Here is a 19,677-nt window from a genome sequence, read left to right as displayed (position 1 = left end):
AATATAATATAATATAATATATATATATACATATATTTTTTATCATCTTCTTTTTTTTTCTGGTCTCTTAATTACAATTTTCGAATTCTGTAATTCAACACATTAATCGACGTGCACAAATACGCCGATATTCACAGTGTTTCGTAATTTAAGGCAAACGTTGGACGTTTCTGACATCATTCGTGTTTTGTAAAATATCAGAAATTTGATTGTCATTCGATAATCTAAGAACTAATTATAACCGAGGGTTTGCATTAAGTGCGAACAATACTTTGCAAAGCGTTTGGAAAAATTTGTGCACGATATATTTCGGAAAAGTATTTTATAAAAATTTTGTATTCCGTCCCGTATGTTGAAAATTGAAATAATTTTGTTTATAAAAAGTAGAATGCGGATTTATATGGAAATTCATATTTATGCGTACAAACAAAAATTTAACTTTAATTATCAACTTTGATATTCATTATAATTTTGATTAAATAAGGATTTTTTTCCTTATTAAAGACTACGGCCATTTTTTTTGTCAATTTTGTCGTATATTTTTAAAATTTTTAAATTTTTATAAATTTGTTTTTATAATTTGAAATGTTATGCAAATGTATTAAAAGCTGCTGTTTAATTAATAAAAGATGCAAAACGTAGAGAGTTGAACGTATAATATCCGATTCCAACAAATATAAAAAGGATAAAAAAGAATATGCGAAAATCTAATATCTCCAACAGGTTCTTTTTTGATTTTTATAATTAAACAGCAGATTTTCATACTATTTTATATAAATAAATAAATAAATTTTAGATAACTCACTATAACTTAATTTTTATACGCTTTTTGAATCATTGTTAACTATTCGATTTCATCTTATTATTCAATTTTCTAGTAATAGAAAATTTCTATCACATTTTTTAAGAAGAGATCGTGAAAAAGTCGTGAAAAAATCGTGAAAAAATCGTTCGTTAAAAGATATTTAAATTTCAATATCTGTTCCGAAATCGTTTAGGAACCTGATGAGATACTCATTTCTATCGAATGAAATTTGATTTCATTTATCAGGAAAATTTTTTTAATAAAATGTTATTGTAAAATATTACCATAAACGATTGCTTCTCTTTCAATGTTTCATAAGAGTATAAAAATTACAGATAAAGATTGTGAAGTCAACGAAATCAACGAAGAAAGAATTAAATTCAACTTAATGAATATCATATTTAACGTTATAAATATATTTATCGCTACATATTGTACGCATTTCTCATTAAAATTTTATTATAAAATATTGTCATAAAAGTATTTACAGAATTTCCATGAAATTACATAAAAATCCGCATTCTATATATAAACTCGATTTTTTATACCATTTCATGTCATTCATCAATTCTACATTCCACAAACATTTTCAAATATCTATTCTATTGTAACCACGATATTCTAGTTATTATTCTTTGTAACCACGATATTCCAGCTATTATAAGTCTTTTTCTCAAAAATATCACATTTTGTTTCAAATTATTTAAATATCCTCCTATATATTTAAACACTGATAAAAGAAAAGTCTCATACATTAATCTATTAGTCAATGTAATTAATTTTTCGCGAAGATTTGATACCGGTCACACCAATTTATGCGTCCTCTTACCAGCATGCGTTAGGTGGAGCTTCCGGAATTAGCTGTCGCCGGACCAAGCTTCTGTGATCGCCGGCACCAGGTCACAACCCCACCGCCAATCGGTATGGCTGCTTGGGTGGACAACAGCTGTCGCGCCTCAAAGAAGTGGATGCGATGATGGTCCGGGACGAGGAGACGGCGGATTAGGTTCGTAACCAAGCATTCCACTCATTTCTGCCAACCCTCCGATCGTTAGGCTGGCCATCGGGCTGTTTGGTACTACATCTGCCGCTTTTAACTCTTTCTTTTCGAGTTCTTCGCGCTTTTTAACTTGTTTCCGTTCTTTCGCGCGACGGTTTTGGAACCAGATTTTGACCTGTAACAGAAGAATGTACCTTTAGATTGTGTGTCTAGGAATATAGTCGGGAGATAGAACACGTATTTGAGTAATATTTAAGAATAGAAGATTCGAAACTATTTTTCTAGGTCTTTCGAAATACAAGTAATAAATATTTTACAAGAATATTGCGACAATACAAATGCAGTTTTATTTCACTAGTGCCTACTGATCCAATTAAGCTTGTGTTTAGACGTTAGATAAATTTTAACGACTTCACCGATTATTATGTATTGAGAAATGATTAAGGCGGCTTCATGTTACAATAATTTCAGGGAACCAGCAAAATCAAAATCAATCAAAATTATGCGACTTTCCTAAACGTACTATAAATTCATATATAGTCCACTATATATGTATGTAATATTTATAGTAATAGTTTTTCGTGCGTTTATAAAATCGAATATAAAATCTATAAGTTTCTTTAGATACGCTGAACATATAATTTGAAAAAGAAAATTGTATTTATCTATGATGGTATCAGATACCATCATATGCTAAGTATACGTATACAGCCTATACTAATAAGTTCAATACTATCTAATAGTCTGATAGAAAGTACTATTTCCTTAAAAAATACAATTTAGGTGTCGAACCTGCCTCTTTATTCTTACAAACTCTCCGTTTCCCGCAAGTCGCGTTTTATTTTAATATCGCAAATATTTGTATCTATTATTTTTGTAAATTACTCACTTGACGTTCTGAGAGCGCAAGATTAGCGGCGAGTTCAGCTTTACGGCGAATTGTGATGTAACGACTATAGTGAAACTCCTTTTCAAGCTCCAACCTCTGATGATCTGTGTAGACCACTCTGTATTTGTCTTTAGTTCGGGTTTTTCCTGTAAAAAGCAAGAAGGCGAAGATAAGATCGACATTATTACACGTTTAATATCTGCTTCCCTAATTCTCTTGTCAATAACGCGTATAACGAAGATAACGCTTTTGACGATCATACAAGTAGACACATCTCGTACTGAAGCCCATTAGTAATGTAAGTAAAACATGATTTATAATAATTTTCGAAAAAACTATTCGCTACACATGACACGTGCGAAGGAAACCTCGAAAGAACGATAAATCACGACGTAACTTCAAAATGGATAATACTCGTCCGAAATTTCGATGGAAATTATCATGTATTCAATTATAGGAAGATTAAAGATTACATTAAAAAGTAATACATATAAAAAGTCCATATTTGCATAAAATGTTAATAAAGAATGTTCACAAAATTAGGAAAAATATGTAAGTTTAATTTTAATGCAGTTAGAACACTAAAGGAGAAGAAATTTTATCTAATATCAAATGGTTACATTGTCTACATCATGCAGTGGCAGGCATATCAATTTAGCTTGTAATTAATCTTTTTGGAAGCTTAATCAGGCGTAATACTTAGACGTTTCCTACAGTAAGCGTTCAAATACTTTAGCGAGCCATTGTATATGAATGACAGAGAACGTTCTGTGGTTCATTACTATATAGCGACGAAGAATTTGAAGAAAATGGGCGAGAAAGAAGATACCGATAAGTCTACGTCGTTGATGGTGCGAATTCAACGTGGCATTCGAAAACGATTACTATACACCAGAGTACGAAATATACAAAATGAGAAGGAAACTGAAACGCAGCGAAACTGACGGAGAGGGCGTGAAGAGACGCAACGGGAGAAAGGAAAACGATTAGATAAGGCCGGTGGCCGGCGAGATCAAAGGCGTGCACGTTAATCCACCACTCCTCGATAACAGTGCTCGAGGCCTTCGAGACATCACGAATAAGCTTCGACCTTAGACTTTTCGATGGTATATACATGGATACAGCATGGCTGGCACCAAATCACCGAGATTACTGTATAGTAACTCTTCGTTTGTGCCAAAGAGAAATTAATTTCTACTGCCATACATGTAATACTCAAATTTGATACTGCGTTTTCTTCCACAAGTACCGCAGGCACTTAAAAATCGTAATAGTTTAAATTCTCAAAAAATGAAAATTTAAAGTCACTATATTTAAAAAGTATTCTTTATAAAAACAACAACTTCACCTTTATGAGAAATGTCCCAAGATTTTATTTATTTGATTTTAGAGCCAAATCAGCGATGTTATCAAATTAGCGATGCTATTTGAGACCAAGGTATTGTTCTCTCTTTATATTTCGTACTTTTGTTGTAACTTTTCAATAAAGCTTTAAATGACGTCTAGATATAACATCTTTTACTCGATTACAGGTACCCGTAGAATACACCTGACAAAGTTTGATTGCATAAAAGCCATTTATAAAAGCCACTAATTTCAAATTTCCTCTTTTTTTGTTAAGATTATATTATTACGATTTTTGAAGAGTATTAACTATGTGTGGAGGAAAATGGAGACTTGGGTATTGTATATTTGAATGGGGTTGAAAGATATGTTATATACATAGGTATCATAGCTGTTCAAATATTAGAACAATATATTATGACACGTCGAATTTCTTGCTCAGATTGCGCTCGATCGTTATCGTGCACCTATGAGCATTTAAAATTTTTCGCGGTAATGATAGTGAAGTAATGAAACGATCCCCGTCGCAAATATAAAATGCGTTTTACGCATAGTCTATTTTTGGAAATTTGATAAAAAGAACATTTTATGGAAGAGTTTCACAAAGTAAGAAGATTCTATGAATGATTTATACTGCCTTTCTAAATAAGATGAAGCAGAAGCAGAAGAAGAAGAAGAAGAAGAAAAAGAAGAAGAAGAAGAAGAAGAAGTTCCTTACAGATATTAATTTGAAAACTATAATGATACAACTTTGGCGAATTTTTCGTATCAGTTCGTAGATCCTATTTTCCTATACTTCGTATTATTTACAATGATTATATGTTATATGTTAATATAGTATTAGGTTGTCCGGAAAGTGTCTGTCTTTTATAGACACGTCTTTTACAACAATGCATACAAACATGAAACCTAATCTATTAAACGTTGTGATCTTTATCTTGATAGAACAAAATGGATCATACGTAATTTGATAAAATAATATAAAACGGAAAATGTTGTGTATCCATTATTTCCTTATAAAGCGAAAGAAACTTTTCGGGCGATCTAATATGTAACAAAATGCATATAACGTGCAAAAGTTTAAGTATAAAATATTCAAGGTATGCCACTTCTTATAATATTCAATGGATAAACCAAGTCCCTGTTTAGGTTCTATTTTTTAAATTAGTTTCATAAAAGTACGAATTTGTATAAACATGTAATCCTTATTAGCATTCTTATTGGTCATGATAGAGACTATAGAAAACACAATTTAATCGAAGTCATCGATAATTTTGCACAAATTCAAAGAAAATGAGGGCATACCTTATACTTATACAATACCTTGTAGGTACACTCCTATTGTTTTAAAACAATAATTAATATATGCAAATCGGTGAATAACATTTGTAAATAACAAGAAGAAAGTCAATTATGTATAAATATTCGAATATCATTCCTTTTTCGACAATGCGCGTACACGTATCGTTCGTCAGAATCGCAAATATTTGCCATGTTAAGCATAATTGTCGATGAAACTTAATGCACGATAAACAAGCATAAAACATTATTAAATCTTATCGACAGACATTTCATCGTTGAAGATTGTCATCGAAACAGAAAGAAGAATAAATTCCAAACGCTACGGCATTATGCGTGCTTCAATTTCGACAGATCTTTCCACGTATTCTTTTGATAAATTTTTTTTGTAATGTATTGTTAAAAGAAAATTTCATTTCCAAAGATTTAAAACTGAAAAATAAAATAGAAGATACAAAGACACCAGAATAATAAAACGAAAAAGTTTGCCATCCAACAGGAAATTAATCCGCTCGATGTAATAGGTGAAAAGCCAATTTCTTTGCAACTGTTTGATTTTTAACCGTCCAAAGTTGTATACACTTGAACTTTTACATCCGAAAAAAAGTCTATCGGAAATCCCAGAGGAGAAAACGTTGTTTGAAGGGGAGAACGGTCGGTTTTTCGATGTAAGAACCGCGTAGTTGTGTGAGTCGGCAAGGATTACCGTCGGCTTTTTTCATCTCTCTGATATCGGAACTCGCACCTACGATTATCCGACCGGTTTCTTGTCAACACTCGATCTACTTATACTTTGAATAGCGTAATTGTTACACCAGGTCAGTCACGATAATTTCATTTCACCCATTGTAAGTATCTACTCTATTACGCATTGACATATATATTTCTTTTAACGCCGTGTGCATCATTCATCTTCCCCTTTGAGAAAAGAACTTCATAAAAATCAGTTGTGATACAAATTTTGACACATTTTTCACCCACTCGCGTTTGTTACTAAAATGATCAAAACGGGCAATTCGTTATTTTCCATAGAGATATTGTTGTTTCAAACAGAATATTGTAATCGTCATAAAGATGTTCATTGAAATGTTATTATTCGAAAGAAGAATTAGGGAAGAAAGAAGAAGAAGAGATTTCAATGATTCTCAATCATATGGATAAAATATACGAGTCAAAACTTGTTTTTCTCCCTATGTATTTGTTCGTGTATCTTACATTCTAGTTTCTTTGATACAATTTTGATACTTCAAGTGTAGCAAGAAACTCTGCAATTTCAAGAAAAGTACGAAATCGAGAGCTACTGTGTGAGAAGTTTCTTAGACTTCTCCTTAGAAGTTTCTTAGATTTACTGTAAGGAAACATATTGCTTAACGTTTCAGCGATAGCCAGTTATTCTTTATCCAAATAATTAATTCACAAGATTTGTATAACACGTATCTCACATAGATATTCCTGTTGTAAGAACTTCTCTACTATTCGATAAGAAAAGACAACGTGAACGGAAGAATGTAAATCGTCAGCACGATGTAATACAAATGGAAGAATTTGAGCATCACAGAGGAACGTGTCGTGCAATATTTGTAGAGAGATTACAAAAGAATTTCTTTCGAAAGAATACGCGCCTATCTTTAACCAAGTGTCAAACATCTACTTTTCTGAATAATTTTACGAATCTCCTGAAAGTCGATTTTAGGTATTCGCTACGAAATCAACCCTTTATGTTGTAATTAATCTGATCCGTACAAGCATGACGTTTAGGACGTACACATATAGTTCAATCAAAAACAAATCCATGTCATGATTTTGTGCATCCATCTCGCTATATGTGTATTTTGATTGAGCAAGAGGGAAGAATATTTTGCGTACTATCCGGCGGAAAAGTGAGACGAGAAGAGAGCTCGAGCAAGGGAGCAAAGAAAGAGGACTCCTGGGGCTCGTTGCTACCCCATTATAGCGTTTGCTCTTCCATTTCGCTATGCGAAATGGTGAAAGCGCGTGTCCCGCTTTTCCTGTCGATGTCCTCGAGTTCTCTTTGCCACCCCCTTAACCGCGAACCCCATACCACCACTCTACTTGAACCGGCGCTTCTCTACTCGCACGGGTACTATTCGTCAGTGACATCACAATTACCTCTATTGTGCCATGCAACATTTGTATATTACATATCAAGTGTCTTTTCTGTAGTTAGCTATACAATAGTCGCTTCGTTGATTAATCTCGTTACATGCATACAAGATTTTTTTAATATTGCTGAAAATATTGCTTAAAATATACAGGAGACTACGGTTTATTTAAATATGTGGAATATGCTTTACTCTTTGTCAGATACTGCTAGAGTTTGGGTTTCTAATAAGTGGACTGCTAATGTTTATACGAATTTATACTTTTATAGCCTTTTGTATCTTTAGAAATCTAGGCAACCTGTCTAAGTTTATATTGAGATATCATTTTACAAGAATCCTTGGATAAATACTACACGTATTCGCTTGAATTGCTCGGAGAGGCAAGTTTACATAAATCCTAACCTTGTAACTAACATTGATAGGACGAGAAATTCTTGGTGGTCGAAAACAACAATCAATCACGGCACGGCGCGCGACGCTCAAAATTCCTTGACACATATGCACCTTTTTCAGCCGCAAAGGTCCAGATCAAAGAATATACAACGTAATATTTGTAATTTTCTGAATCGTAGAAATCGTTATCGCTGTGCAATTTTATCTCCGATAACGGTGCTCATACGAGTGCGCGATATTTATAGAAACCATGATTTGCAAAAATCTCATCTAACTGATCCGACGAATTTAATTGAATCATAATCTCGAGTGCCTCGCACGTGCTTCGTAATATGCACGACGATGTGTTTTAACCCGTTAAGCGAAAAAGACGAGTTAGTTCGTCACCAAGTCGCACAAACGTTTTTTAAGCGTAAGAGTTTCTTTATTTACGGATTCCATGTTTTCCGATACGCATTTTTATTTCCGTGAAAAATCATCTATTTGTAAGGGAATAGAAAGATAATACAAAATCGTTAATCGAACGTCTATTTTAGAATTATAAGCTTATCCTCTCTCAACGGCTTATCGAGTCAGGCCAAAATTCAGATACTTATGTGTGCAAAGCTAAACAGTTAGTAACAATGTACAGAGTACTTAGAGGTTCGGGGTATAATTGTATCTACAGTGTGTACTTTTCGAACCGAAATTTCGCTAACCTTGTATTTAGAAATAGCAACCGGTAAAATTTCTTGCCTCGACCTTCTACTGATTATTATATTGCCGACACGGCAAGGTTCGTTAGCCGGTTCTTAAGTTACAGATACAAATGGGTGAAATATAAGGATCGGTACAAGAGGATTAGGAAAGCAAAGTAGGAAGTAAAAATTACCCTGGTCGATTCTAACAGGTAACCGATTTAAGGAAAGTTTAATGAAAGTTGGTAAAACAAACCGTTTGGAGAAGATTTACGACATAATAGTAGAACTTCCAAAAGTTTTACGAGTCAATCGATTTATATTCGAGTATATTTAGCGTGAATTTATAATTGTGACGTGATCGTCATGCATTCGTGCGAAATTGACAATTAGGGAAAATACGCGGAACATTAAAAATAGAATATTAATAAGATTGAATAGGTAAGACCGATCTGTATTTAGATTTCATTTCTATAAAAATACAAATTTGCATAAACATCTTTATTCTATCTTCAGCTTCTCACGAGGTGACCAAAATGGCGTCAGTAATAAAATCCGGAGAAAACGCGTTCTCTATCGCGATGACTCGAGCAGAATGCGGTCGTTCCGAAGGAGCACGCCAACTATAACTAATAATCACGAGGAAAAATCGCATACAGCCAGAAGCGTGCGAATATACGTATTCTGAATCATCCGAGTGTCGTCTTTATACGAGACAGCGGCTGCCTGCAATATAACCATAAAATCCGGGTAATAGCTGGTAGAAGGTATTGAAGAGACGTTGGGCTGTGAAACGGTCAAAAAATGAGAAAAAGGTGAAATTTAGCAGCAGGAAGAAAACAGGGCGAGGAAAAGAAAATCGTGATTGTAAGGTGCTACCACCGATGATTTTTTTCTTTTTTTTTTTAAATTTTATTTAATTAATTATTTAATTTTATTTATTAATTTATTTATTTAATTTTTATTTAATTATTTAATTTTATTTAATTTATTTATTTAATATTACACATTCATAATTTGTCTAATTTGGACATTTGGTAGAATTTTTTAGCTATACCGATGATTTGGTTGTAGTTATAATTCGAAATGAAGCAAATACTTGGAAGTTTGTTTCTGTATACTATGATTCATGGATTCACAAAGTGTATGGATCACTAGCTGATTTTGGCCCAGTTAAATATCAAAATATGAAAGTTCTTTAAACGTTCATTAGAAACGTCTTATTATTCATCGAGAATCACCGGTTGCACAATTCAAAATTGATTCGGTTAGAGATCACGCGAGGATTACTGTTTTTGTCTAGTTTCTCCAAGTTTGCAGATCTTCATCACGTCAATTATGAAAGTCAAGTCTCGATAGTAATTACGCTTCGTGCGACCTTCGGATGAACCGTGAAAAATTATTGTTTTCCAAAGTAGGTGTCGACCCGTAAAAGTTTGGAAGCCTCACTATGAGCGATTTAAATGCGAGAATTTACAGCTTAGAAAATTGAAAATACTGGAAACTTCGAAAATCGGATGTCAGAGAATTTGAATTATTTGAGAATGTTACGTCTAGTAGTGGTAAACTTTTCAACGATTTCGATCTTTAATTTAGTTGATAAATTTAGTTGATGAATTTAATCAACAATTATGTACATAATTGTCGATTTTTATTACTGGCATTGTTCAACTATATTATATTACTATATTCAATTACTATAACTATATTAACTATATTAAAATAACTATATTATATTACAACCATATAAACATTTAGACCGCTTATAAATTATCACAGCATACAATTCATGCAAATGCATTATATCATGCAATAATACCATCATCGATATTAGTATCATAAATATGAAATTATTAATAGATAATCGAATATATCTACAATATAAAATTTACATTCAGCAAGGCAAACTTAACGACTATAAGATTAGATGTACGTAATTGAGACATGCAAACTATCCAATAATCTCACTTTTCTTCTAAATATTCTATATAAGTCTGGTTCTTTCTTCAATTCTTCGTAAAGCAACTTTCGAGTTTGAAAGAAAAGGCAATAAATAAAAATAAATATTGAAGGCTACAATGAAATTAGATATACAATTTTTGGAAAAACACAAGATTTCAATTGCTTTAAAATTAATTTAAGAAATTAATTTTAAAACTATTTTGGAATAGAAGTAAAAAATATATATATAAATAAATTTCAGTTAACGGTTATCAGACATAAACATTTTAAGAAACGAAACCAATATCATAATCTCCTGCGACCCTGAAAAGTGATATTTCATAAAAGAATCAAATAAAAAATCATATACATTTACAAGTACTTGCACAGGATTTTACAAGGGAAGCTAATCTATATGAATAAACACTTTTGTGTTTTGATTACTAATCAACGACATATTCACGAATAGCTAGAAAATAACACAGTGCACATCCGAATATCAACTATTGATATCGTACCGTCAATGATGCAGAGGTCGTGAATCGGAGAACTTGCATTTGCGTTGCAACTTGCAGTTATGTTGCATGCTGCAATAGTAGAAAATATTTGACTGTTTGAGCGTATAGATATCTTCATTCTAAGATTATTCCACTAGAGATATATGAAGCAAGTTCTTTCCCGTAGCGTGAGTTTTATTATGAAGTTTAAGAAAACCTCAATCTTCTTTATTATGGAGTATAAAAATTGCAGTAGTCTTCTTCATTATGAATTTTAACAAATCCCTGTTTTTAATTATAATTACCTATGAAAATAACAATCATTTTAATAAAGATATACAACTTTCTAAGTGTTTATATTTAGAGACAATGTTCTACTCTCGTCTCGTTTCCTTTTAATTTTTCAGTGGAAAAGTTTTATGCAGAGAAATTTTCTAAGAGCTATAAATCTTCTCCATCATATATACATACATCACGTAATACGAAACTCAATCCATAAACTGTACACGAAGAATTAACAGACGTTCGAGAGGTTTACCGAAACAATTAAAATCCACGTAAATCAGGAAACATGTATATGAACATGTAAATATCTATGAATCTATAATGTCAATTGCAACAAAATTCAACGTGAAATATATAAACGTATAGTGCCAAAAAATTTGATTAATTTTTACTTTGAAGTTTTATTAATAAGTATTGCGATGAAATCAGACTATCGTGATTCTATCGATAAAATTTGAAACAAAAGATCTGAAAATATAAAAGTTTTCTATGGTAATTTATCTTATCATGCATGTGATTTATCTTTAGCGTTGCTACAAAATGGAAAAATCCGCGTAATTTTAAAATTGCGTTCAACTTCGTTGCGACAACTTTCAAACTCGCGGAACTCGGAAGAAAATTATTTGACATGTTTCGTGACTAACTGTGGATGAATTTTGAAAGAAACGAATCCTTTGTACTTGAAGATGACTGGAAAGAGTAGCGTTCTGAGTTTCGTTGGTCCGGTTAAAAATCGAGGCGACAGCAAGAGGACGGAGATTATCTCACAAATATTTGAGAGCAATTAGATGTTTGCTCGTCTGTTACCGTGTTTACATTGTTCACCGTATCTAGACCGCAGAGACGTGTTTATGTATAGTCGAGTGCGATGTGCGCCGAGTTCTACACGATTCTTTCTTAAAAGTCTTTCTCATTTAACACTAATTCAAGTAAACTATATTAAGATTATGTATATCGACAGAAATGATCTTTCGCGTATCGTGAAATAAAGTGAATTTGCTATCGTTCGATATCGTTTGATAGAGGAGCGACATTATATGAATTTTCAGTTTCGAGATATCTACGAAAATAAGCTCTAAACGTGAATTTATCAATCATTCTGAGAATTGTTACTCATCTAACGAACCAATAATATAAGTCATATATATATATACCAATAACGGGATACTTTATCGTAATTCGTCAACTTTGGAACAAATCTGATAATGCACATGGAAACTGCAAGATATTTAGGATATATTTGACAATGATCGCAAAAGTATTTAAACAATCCATTATATTAATAAGTTTGAATATTCAATGGGACCATCTCGTATGTTTAAAACGGTTGTGTTGTGTATCAATTTTTGCATTGAACATATGCTTGCAGTAAATCTCTCCTAGTTTATACAGTTTTATATTACATTTTCAGATTGATTTCAAAGGTCAATACATATAATAATGGCAGTCGTAACTCATTGCAATACTGTGTAATGAAATTGCAAAGTGTGTTATGAAATACATACAATATGAACATACAAATTTTTTATGTTAAACGTTCAAATACTTTCATAAGACACTGTATGTATCACTGTAGAAAGATATAATGTATTATATTTCACCAAGTATATAAATATCATATCTGTTGACATAGAGACCCAACGTCCTAGGTTGTCACAGTTTGTCGTATTATTGTATTCGTAACTCGATTTTTTGTTACAGGCTATGTAGGTAATTATTTAAATAGGCATCTATCAAGAAAATATAAATGATTTTTCTATCGATTCGTACATCAATAAAATCTTACGCTTTGCGTTCTTCGATTAGCTATTAATTAACGCTACTTTTGAGCGGTTTCAATTTTAAAGAACAATTGTTATAATTACGATTTTTATTTAATTAATAATTCACCAATAAATTTGATAAATTTCTTGCATTTCCTAATAGGTCGATTTTGAATATGTCAACTGATTTTAATTTATTTTAAATGATACGTATAGGTAAAGTATTATTTGCCAGATATATAAATAATAGAATATTTTATGAAACTATGATTATATTTTGAACACAATATTTATTGTGTAGCATAAAATAAAATACAATAAATTATAGTAGGAGGTAGCAAATTATATAATCTATATTCGATATTATTATATCATTGTTAAGGGGTAAACGAATATAATCATGTAGAAATGAAAAAAGATATAATCGAAGCTCCATTAACGCGGGAACCTTATCTGTATTAACGAGAAACGTTTTAATTCGTCTCGTGCATCGCGTCAGTTATCGTTTTCTTTTCAATACCAGCAATTAGAATACTGTTTGAAGCAATTTGACTTTAAATCGTGAGACGTAAACTAACAAGATCGTTTTAAAAAACTGAAATGCGTTGCATGAATTTATCAATGCATTTCCAGATACCCTTGCACAATAATTTTCCAAACAGATTGTATCAGCGAAACCATTTACAACTATAAAATTGTTCTTTATAATTCATAAACTTCAATTCCGCAAACAATATTTTGTAATTTGTGAAGAATGTCTTGATGTACAGATCGCAAAATTGCACTGTTTTAACGTTGCTCAGAAACGTCTTTGTAATGTCGTTTGCGTATTTGTATTAACGTAAATTGCAAATTTACGATTTTATGTAAAATAGGGCAATTAATTTGCGATTTGTTTAATTTGTAAAATTACGCTTATAAATCTTTCCTTCATTAGCAAACTCATTAGCAACAAGTATTTTTACTACTTTACTATATAGAAATTTTATTACTGAGTTTACTACATTATTATGAAAAAATTTATTAACGCTGCATATATATATATACACATATTTATTAAGATTTATTATAGTATAATAAGAAACTTACTACATTTATCATAATTCTACAAAAAACAATTTACTAATCACTTGTAACTTGTAAGATTCCGCTAATACCTAGATTAATACAAAGTAAATTGTGCAAGAGAGCCGTAATCGAAATTTGTTCATCATTTTCTTCCTATTATTCGTTAAATTTCATTCGAGGTACGATTCTTACGTTCGTAAAGTATTATCAGTAACAATAACACGATGTCGCATAAATATCGCGTTATCTACTTTTTTCTTGTATAATGGTACCTACATCGATTAGCCTTACAAGTTTAATAATTATCGTTTTTCGTGTTCATTATTAGCGAATGAAGTGACTCGCGTGTCTCTGCTCATTTTGTTTAATTACTTCGTCGTAATTTGTTGACCAATGTTTGATCTTTCGCGACATGGTACGATATTTTATGTCTGTATATCTAACTTTGGACAGTCTCAGTGTCAAATGTGGTTAATTTGATTCGACTTTTAAATAACGTCTTTTCTTTCAAAAATAATAAATTTCGAGATAGAACGATGTCTGAATATTAATACGAGTACTTGATTGTAGATGGAAGATTTGTATAGGAATCGTTTGCACTGCGAAGGGTTAATAAACGATATAAAGACAAAGAAAGTGAAGATCAACTTCTCCAGACTAAACTTTCCATTTAATTATTCTTAAGCCAAAAATGACTACCATTCTCGGATTTTGATCAGAGCGTTGCGTAAACAGTACCGTGTCCGAAAAATTTTCATGCATGCACGAAATTGAACAAATCAATTATTAATACATTCGTGATCAGTAATTTTATACGAATTATAACGTAGGAAATCAAAACACTCTGCAATTCAGAGAAAGAATTTGAAAATTCCGAGGAATAGAAATACGTATTATATTTTGAACGTTATTTTATACGACCAAATAGGCGCAACGAACGTTGAATATTAAATGGAAATTCTCTGTTACTTCAATTAATGAACCAAATCTTCTTTTTACATATCCTACCAATTTTATAATCACCCGACACCAAAAACTAACAAGTATATGCCTACCAATAATATACACTAACAAAATATACCAATGTATATCCAATAGGGGAAACATGTACAAAACCATATAGCAAGACAAAACCATATATTCATACTCGTCTCTGTAGTTAATTAAAAAAATCCGATGTAAATTAAAAATAAAAAGGATAAATAAAATAATTAAAGAAATAAAAAATAGAATTTTGATTTACACAATTTGTTTCATAAAACGAAAAATTATCCAGAACCTTTAATATACAGTTTTGTGCGGATTTCCCCCAAATACGAGAAATAAATCGTATCCATAAATGAAAATAAAATGAACTTGTAAATAAAATAAAGTAACTAAAGAAAATAAGTAAAGCAAGAAAGTAGAGCATATAAGTAATAAAATAAAGTAGATAAGTAAAGCAATAAAATAAAATAAGACTAACCAGGATTGGGGTGAGACTGGTAGGAAGTCTTCTTCATCCACTCGTAGGGACTTCTGATCTGCGCGGGTCTCATCGATGTCGCGCTATTAATACTGTTCGCACTATTACTAGTGCTAGGCGGTGTAATATTTTTACTATTCGTAACGTTACTGCTGCCGTTATTCCTCGGTGGAGTACACGAAGTCTCTGGATTACTAACTTCGCTCCCGCTAGCAGTAATAGGAGGGCTTGTTTCTTCAGTTATAAGAGGACCACTTGCTTCATTACCCCAATCATTTAATCCTGCCAGCTGAGCTTGTTGATACTGGTGATACTGATACTGATGAATATGTGAATACGGGTAAGCGTGAGGATGCGGCCAATTAGGAATCATCTCTGCCGGATCCAAATATTGTTGTGGTCCAGGTGATTGATAATGGACATGTGAATATCCATGTGGATGTGTACGCGCATGAGCAAGTGTTTGTGGAAGTGTATGTGGAAGTGTATGTGAAAATCCTTGTGAAAGTGTTTGTGGATGTGCATGTGCAAGTGTTTGTGGATGTGCATGTGCAAGTGTTTGCGGATGTGCATGTGCAAGTGTTTGTGGATGTGCAAGTGTTTGTGGATGTGCATGTGAAAGTGTTTGTGGATGTGCATGTGAAAGTGTTTGTGGAAGTGTATGTGAAAGTGTTTGTGGAAGTGCATGTGAAAGTGTTTGTGGAAGTGCATGTGAAAGTGTTTGTGGAAGTGCATGTGAAAGTGTTTGTGGAAGTGCATGTGAAAGTGTTTGTGGAAGTGCATGTGAAAGTGTTTGTGGAAGTGCATGTGAAAGTGTTTGTGGAAGTGCATGTGAAAGTGTTTGTGGAAGTGCATGTGAAAGTGTTTGTGGAAGTGCATGTGAAAGTGTTTGTGGAAGTGCATGTGAAAGTGTTTGTGGAAGTGCATGTGAAAGTGTTTGTGGAAGTGCATGTGAAAGTGTTTGTGGAAGTGCATGTGAAAGTGTTTGTGGAAGTGCATGTGAAAGTGTTTGTGGAAGTGCATGTGAAAGTGTTTGTGGAAGTGCATGTGAAAGTGTTTGTGGAAGTGCATGTGAAAGTGTTTGTGGAAGTGCATGTGAAAGTGTTTGTGGAAGTGCATGTGAAAGTGTTTGTGGAAGTGCATGTGAAAGGGTTTGTGGAAGTGCATGTGAAAGTGTTTGTGAAAGTGTTTGTGAAAGTGTTTGTGGAAGTGTATGTGAAAGTGTATGTGAAAGTGTTTGTGGAAGTGCATGCGAAAGTGTTTGTGGAAGTGCATGCGAAAGTGTTTGTGGAAGCACATGTGAAAGTGTTTGTGAAAGTGTTTGTGGAAATGTATGTGTATGTGTATTTGGATGTGAATGTGCTTGTGCTTGTACTTGTGTATGTGTTTCTGCTTGTACTTGTGTATGTGTTTGTGCTCGTGTATGTGCTTGTGCTCGTGTATGTGCTTGTGCTTGTGCTCGTGCTTGTGCTTGTACTTGTGCTTGTGCTTGTGGAAGTGTTTGTGTGTGTCTTTGTGTATATATATGCGGATGTGGATATGTATGTGGATGTCCATGTGAAGAACCACGTGAAGAACCATGTGAAGAACCATGTGAAGAACCATGTGAAGAACCATGTGAAGATCCATGTGAAGATCCATGTGGATGCTCATGTGGATAACTATACCAATATTGCTGACCTCCGTCGGCTGTGGTATTTGTTTGTTGCGGATCATGTTGTGCAGAATGATGTGCAGAATTATGTTGCGCAGAATTATGTTGTGCAGAATTATGTTGTACAGAATTATGTTGTACAGAATTATGTTGTGCAGAATTATGTTGTGCAGAATTATGTTGTGCAGAATTATGTTGTGCAGAATTATGTTGTGTAGAATTACTTAATGCAGAATTATTTGGTGCCGAATTATGTTGTACAGAATTATTTTGTGGTATTTGCTGTGGAAGTGGCTGCTGGCCAGATACTTGCTGTTGTTGGCAAAGCATCGCAAGGGAATTATAGTAAGATACCATTCCGATATTACATATGTCTCCCATTTAATTCGATTATTTTTGTACACCCTCGACAAGAGCACTTTTTTTTAGTCAATTCTTATTAATCAGTTGAGCAACAAATTTTGTACACCCTAGACTAGATTTCTTTTATCACAATTACGAGTTATTTTTAGTCAATATAAAATTTAGTTGTATGAAGCAATTATTATGATTTGTTAAATCTTATGTAACGTTAATTTATTAAAAGATTAAGTTAAATTTATCTCTTTTGTTACTTTATATCGCTAGTTTTTGTCAATAAACATAAATTAAGCTTTATAGGAACGACTTCTTGTTTTTAAAATTTGTGTCGTAGGTTAGAAACCTTCGTCACTGTGCGCTTGTCACGGATACATCTTATTAAACGAATAAGTGTGGTTATCAAACGAGCCGCCTCATAGTGTCAATAACGTTGATGTAAGTGGTCAATCTGGAATTACCAGATTTATATGTCGAAAGAATTATTTCTGTCACTGTGACGAGTTCCACAGTGAACAGAAACCAATTCTAAAAATTTTATAGCTTCCCCATTGCGAAAGTTTTGTTAGTTTGACCTAGCTCGAACTTTTTAACTGTTTAGTTGATCACTTAAATCACGCACCTTTCACATCCAGAAACATTCGAAGTTTTCTCTTCAGTTATCGAAGCAAAGTAGAGACACACGAATAAGATTTCAGTCCTGTAACTATTGAGTATAAATTCACGAATAGGCACACTTCTCTCTAACAGCAAACGCGTGCGCGATGTTCAGACAACGACGGTTTAGTAGACTGTGATCATCAAGCCTGTGACGCTGTCAAGAAATAGAGACGCCCGGGGTGGGAACTTCTCCCCACCACTGGTGCCACGCAACCAATCAACGCGTTGCGTGGTTACCGTTAGCTGTAATGGCGTCGCACGAAAGTTTCGACGGCCAGAGATATCGCTGGCAGATAAATATTGCTGGAAGGCAGCTCTCACACCCCCGCGAATGTAAACCAAACATGAAACACGCGAAATAGACAACATTTTTCGCACTTGTCGCCATTTAATAGCACTTGGACGATGTTATGGAAATTTATCTGAAGGATCTCTGTGTGTTTACGCGAGATGATGGTGGGGGACGTTTAATGAAGATCGGTGCACACGCGAGAAAGTTCAGTTTCTGGGCTTGATCGAGATTTTATCGTCGGAGAAGATGGATTATTTTAGGTTTTCGAATATAGAACGAGTTCGTGTTATGTAACCGGTCTTCGGAATCAAAATCCGTCGACACGTTTGTTAAAAATGGAGGTTTTAATAGTTTTCAGGGTTTCAAAGATACGATTTTTAAACGAAGAGTTGCTATTGAATGAATACTTAACTGAAACTTTGCTTTAACTAATAGTTACGTAGAGTATGTGTAAAAGATTGTGTGCAACTATAGGTACATAGTTGTTTACATATATATATATACATAATATAGTATATACATTTTAGTTCTACTTCAGTCCAAAACGCTATATAGTTTTGTGAACTTTCCGTTCCGTAGTATAATAATATTATTTTAAAAAGAGATAGTGTAGATCAGCGGCGACCACGAAGTCCTCACACATGCAGATTGTAATCGTATTATTCGGATAAAAATATTTATTATTAATATTATTATGTGTATTTATTTATTTATAATGGATCTCTTCCATTCAGAAAGATTATTATTTGACACATATTTGGCACATTTAGGATATAAATTTCCTGTCATGTCTTGGGAGTCTGCGACGACGATGTATTGTTTAAAGAAGGTCTGTGGTAAATAAAAAATTAAGAACCGCTGGTATACATGTTTTATGCGAATTATGGAAATAAATTGTTCCTATTGGTGTGCCCATCGTTGTATAGTACCTATAGCTATGTATTAATTTTCATTAAAAGAGTAACAGGTGATATATATATATATAAATAATCGTTTGCAATTCGATTAAATATTTAATATCTGCATAAATATAATTTAGTAAAATTGAAATGAAATTACATAGATATGTACAGCTATCGTTTAACATTTACATACGTATAATCATATTCATTGAATATAAGTGTTTATATATGTATCTTTAGATATTTTTCGTAGGAAATGAAGA

The 19,677-nt window shown here is 32.8% G+C and overlaps 1 protein-coding gene across 1 annotated transcript; it reads right to left on the bottom strand.

Moving 5' to 3' along the window:
- Positions 1-1,518: 1,518 nt before the first annotated feature.
- Positions 1,519-18,376, bottom strand: LOC100745452 (homeobox protein abdominal-B). The gene is made up of 3 exons (XM_024365599.2): positions 15,550-18,376; positions 2,695-2,840; positions 1,519-1,980 (listed from the first exon to the last, which is right to left on the bottom strand). The coding sequence occupies exons 1-3, from the start codon at positions 17,582-17,584 to the stop codon at positions 1,762-1,764; spliced, it is 2,400 nt and encodes a 799-aa protein (XP_024221367.1). The 5' UTR covers positions 17,585-18,376; the 3' UTR covers positions 1,519-1,761.
- Positions 18,377-19,677: the final 1,301 nt, after the last annotated feature.

Source organism: Bombus impatiens, unplaced genomic scaffold (assembly GCF_000188095.3).
Source record: "Bombus impatiens unplaced genomic scaffold, BIMP_2.2 scf_0142, whole genome shotgun sequence".
In the NCBI taxonomy this organism is placed as follows: Eukaryota; Metazoa; Arthropoda; class Insecta; order Hymenoptera; family Apidae; genus Bombus; species Bombus impatiens.
The sequence above is the reverse complement of the archived record's forward strand: the minus strand, read 5'-3'. Positions and strand labels throughout refer to the sequence as shown.

Coding starts and splice junctions, on each gene's coding strand:
- LOC100745452 (XM_024365599.2), bottom strand. CDS start 17,584: ATGGGAGACATATGTAATATCGGAATGGTATCTTACTATAATTCCCTT. Junction 2,841..15,549: donor CCAGTCTCACCCCAATCCTG/GTTAGTCTTATT, acceptor TGCTTTTTACAG/GAAAAACCCGAACTAAAGAC. Junction 1,981..2,694: donor TTGCGCTCTCAGAACGTCAA/GTGAGTAATTTA, acceptor CTTCTGTTACAG/GTCAAAATCTGGTTCCAAAA.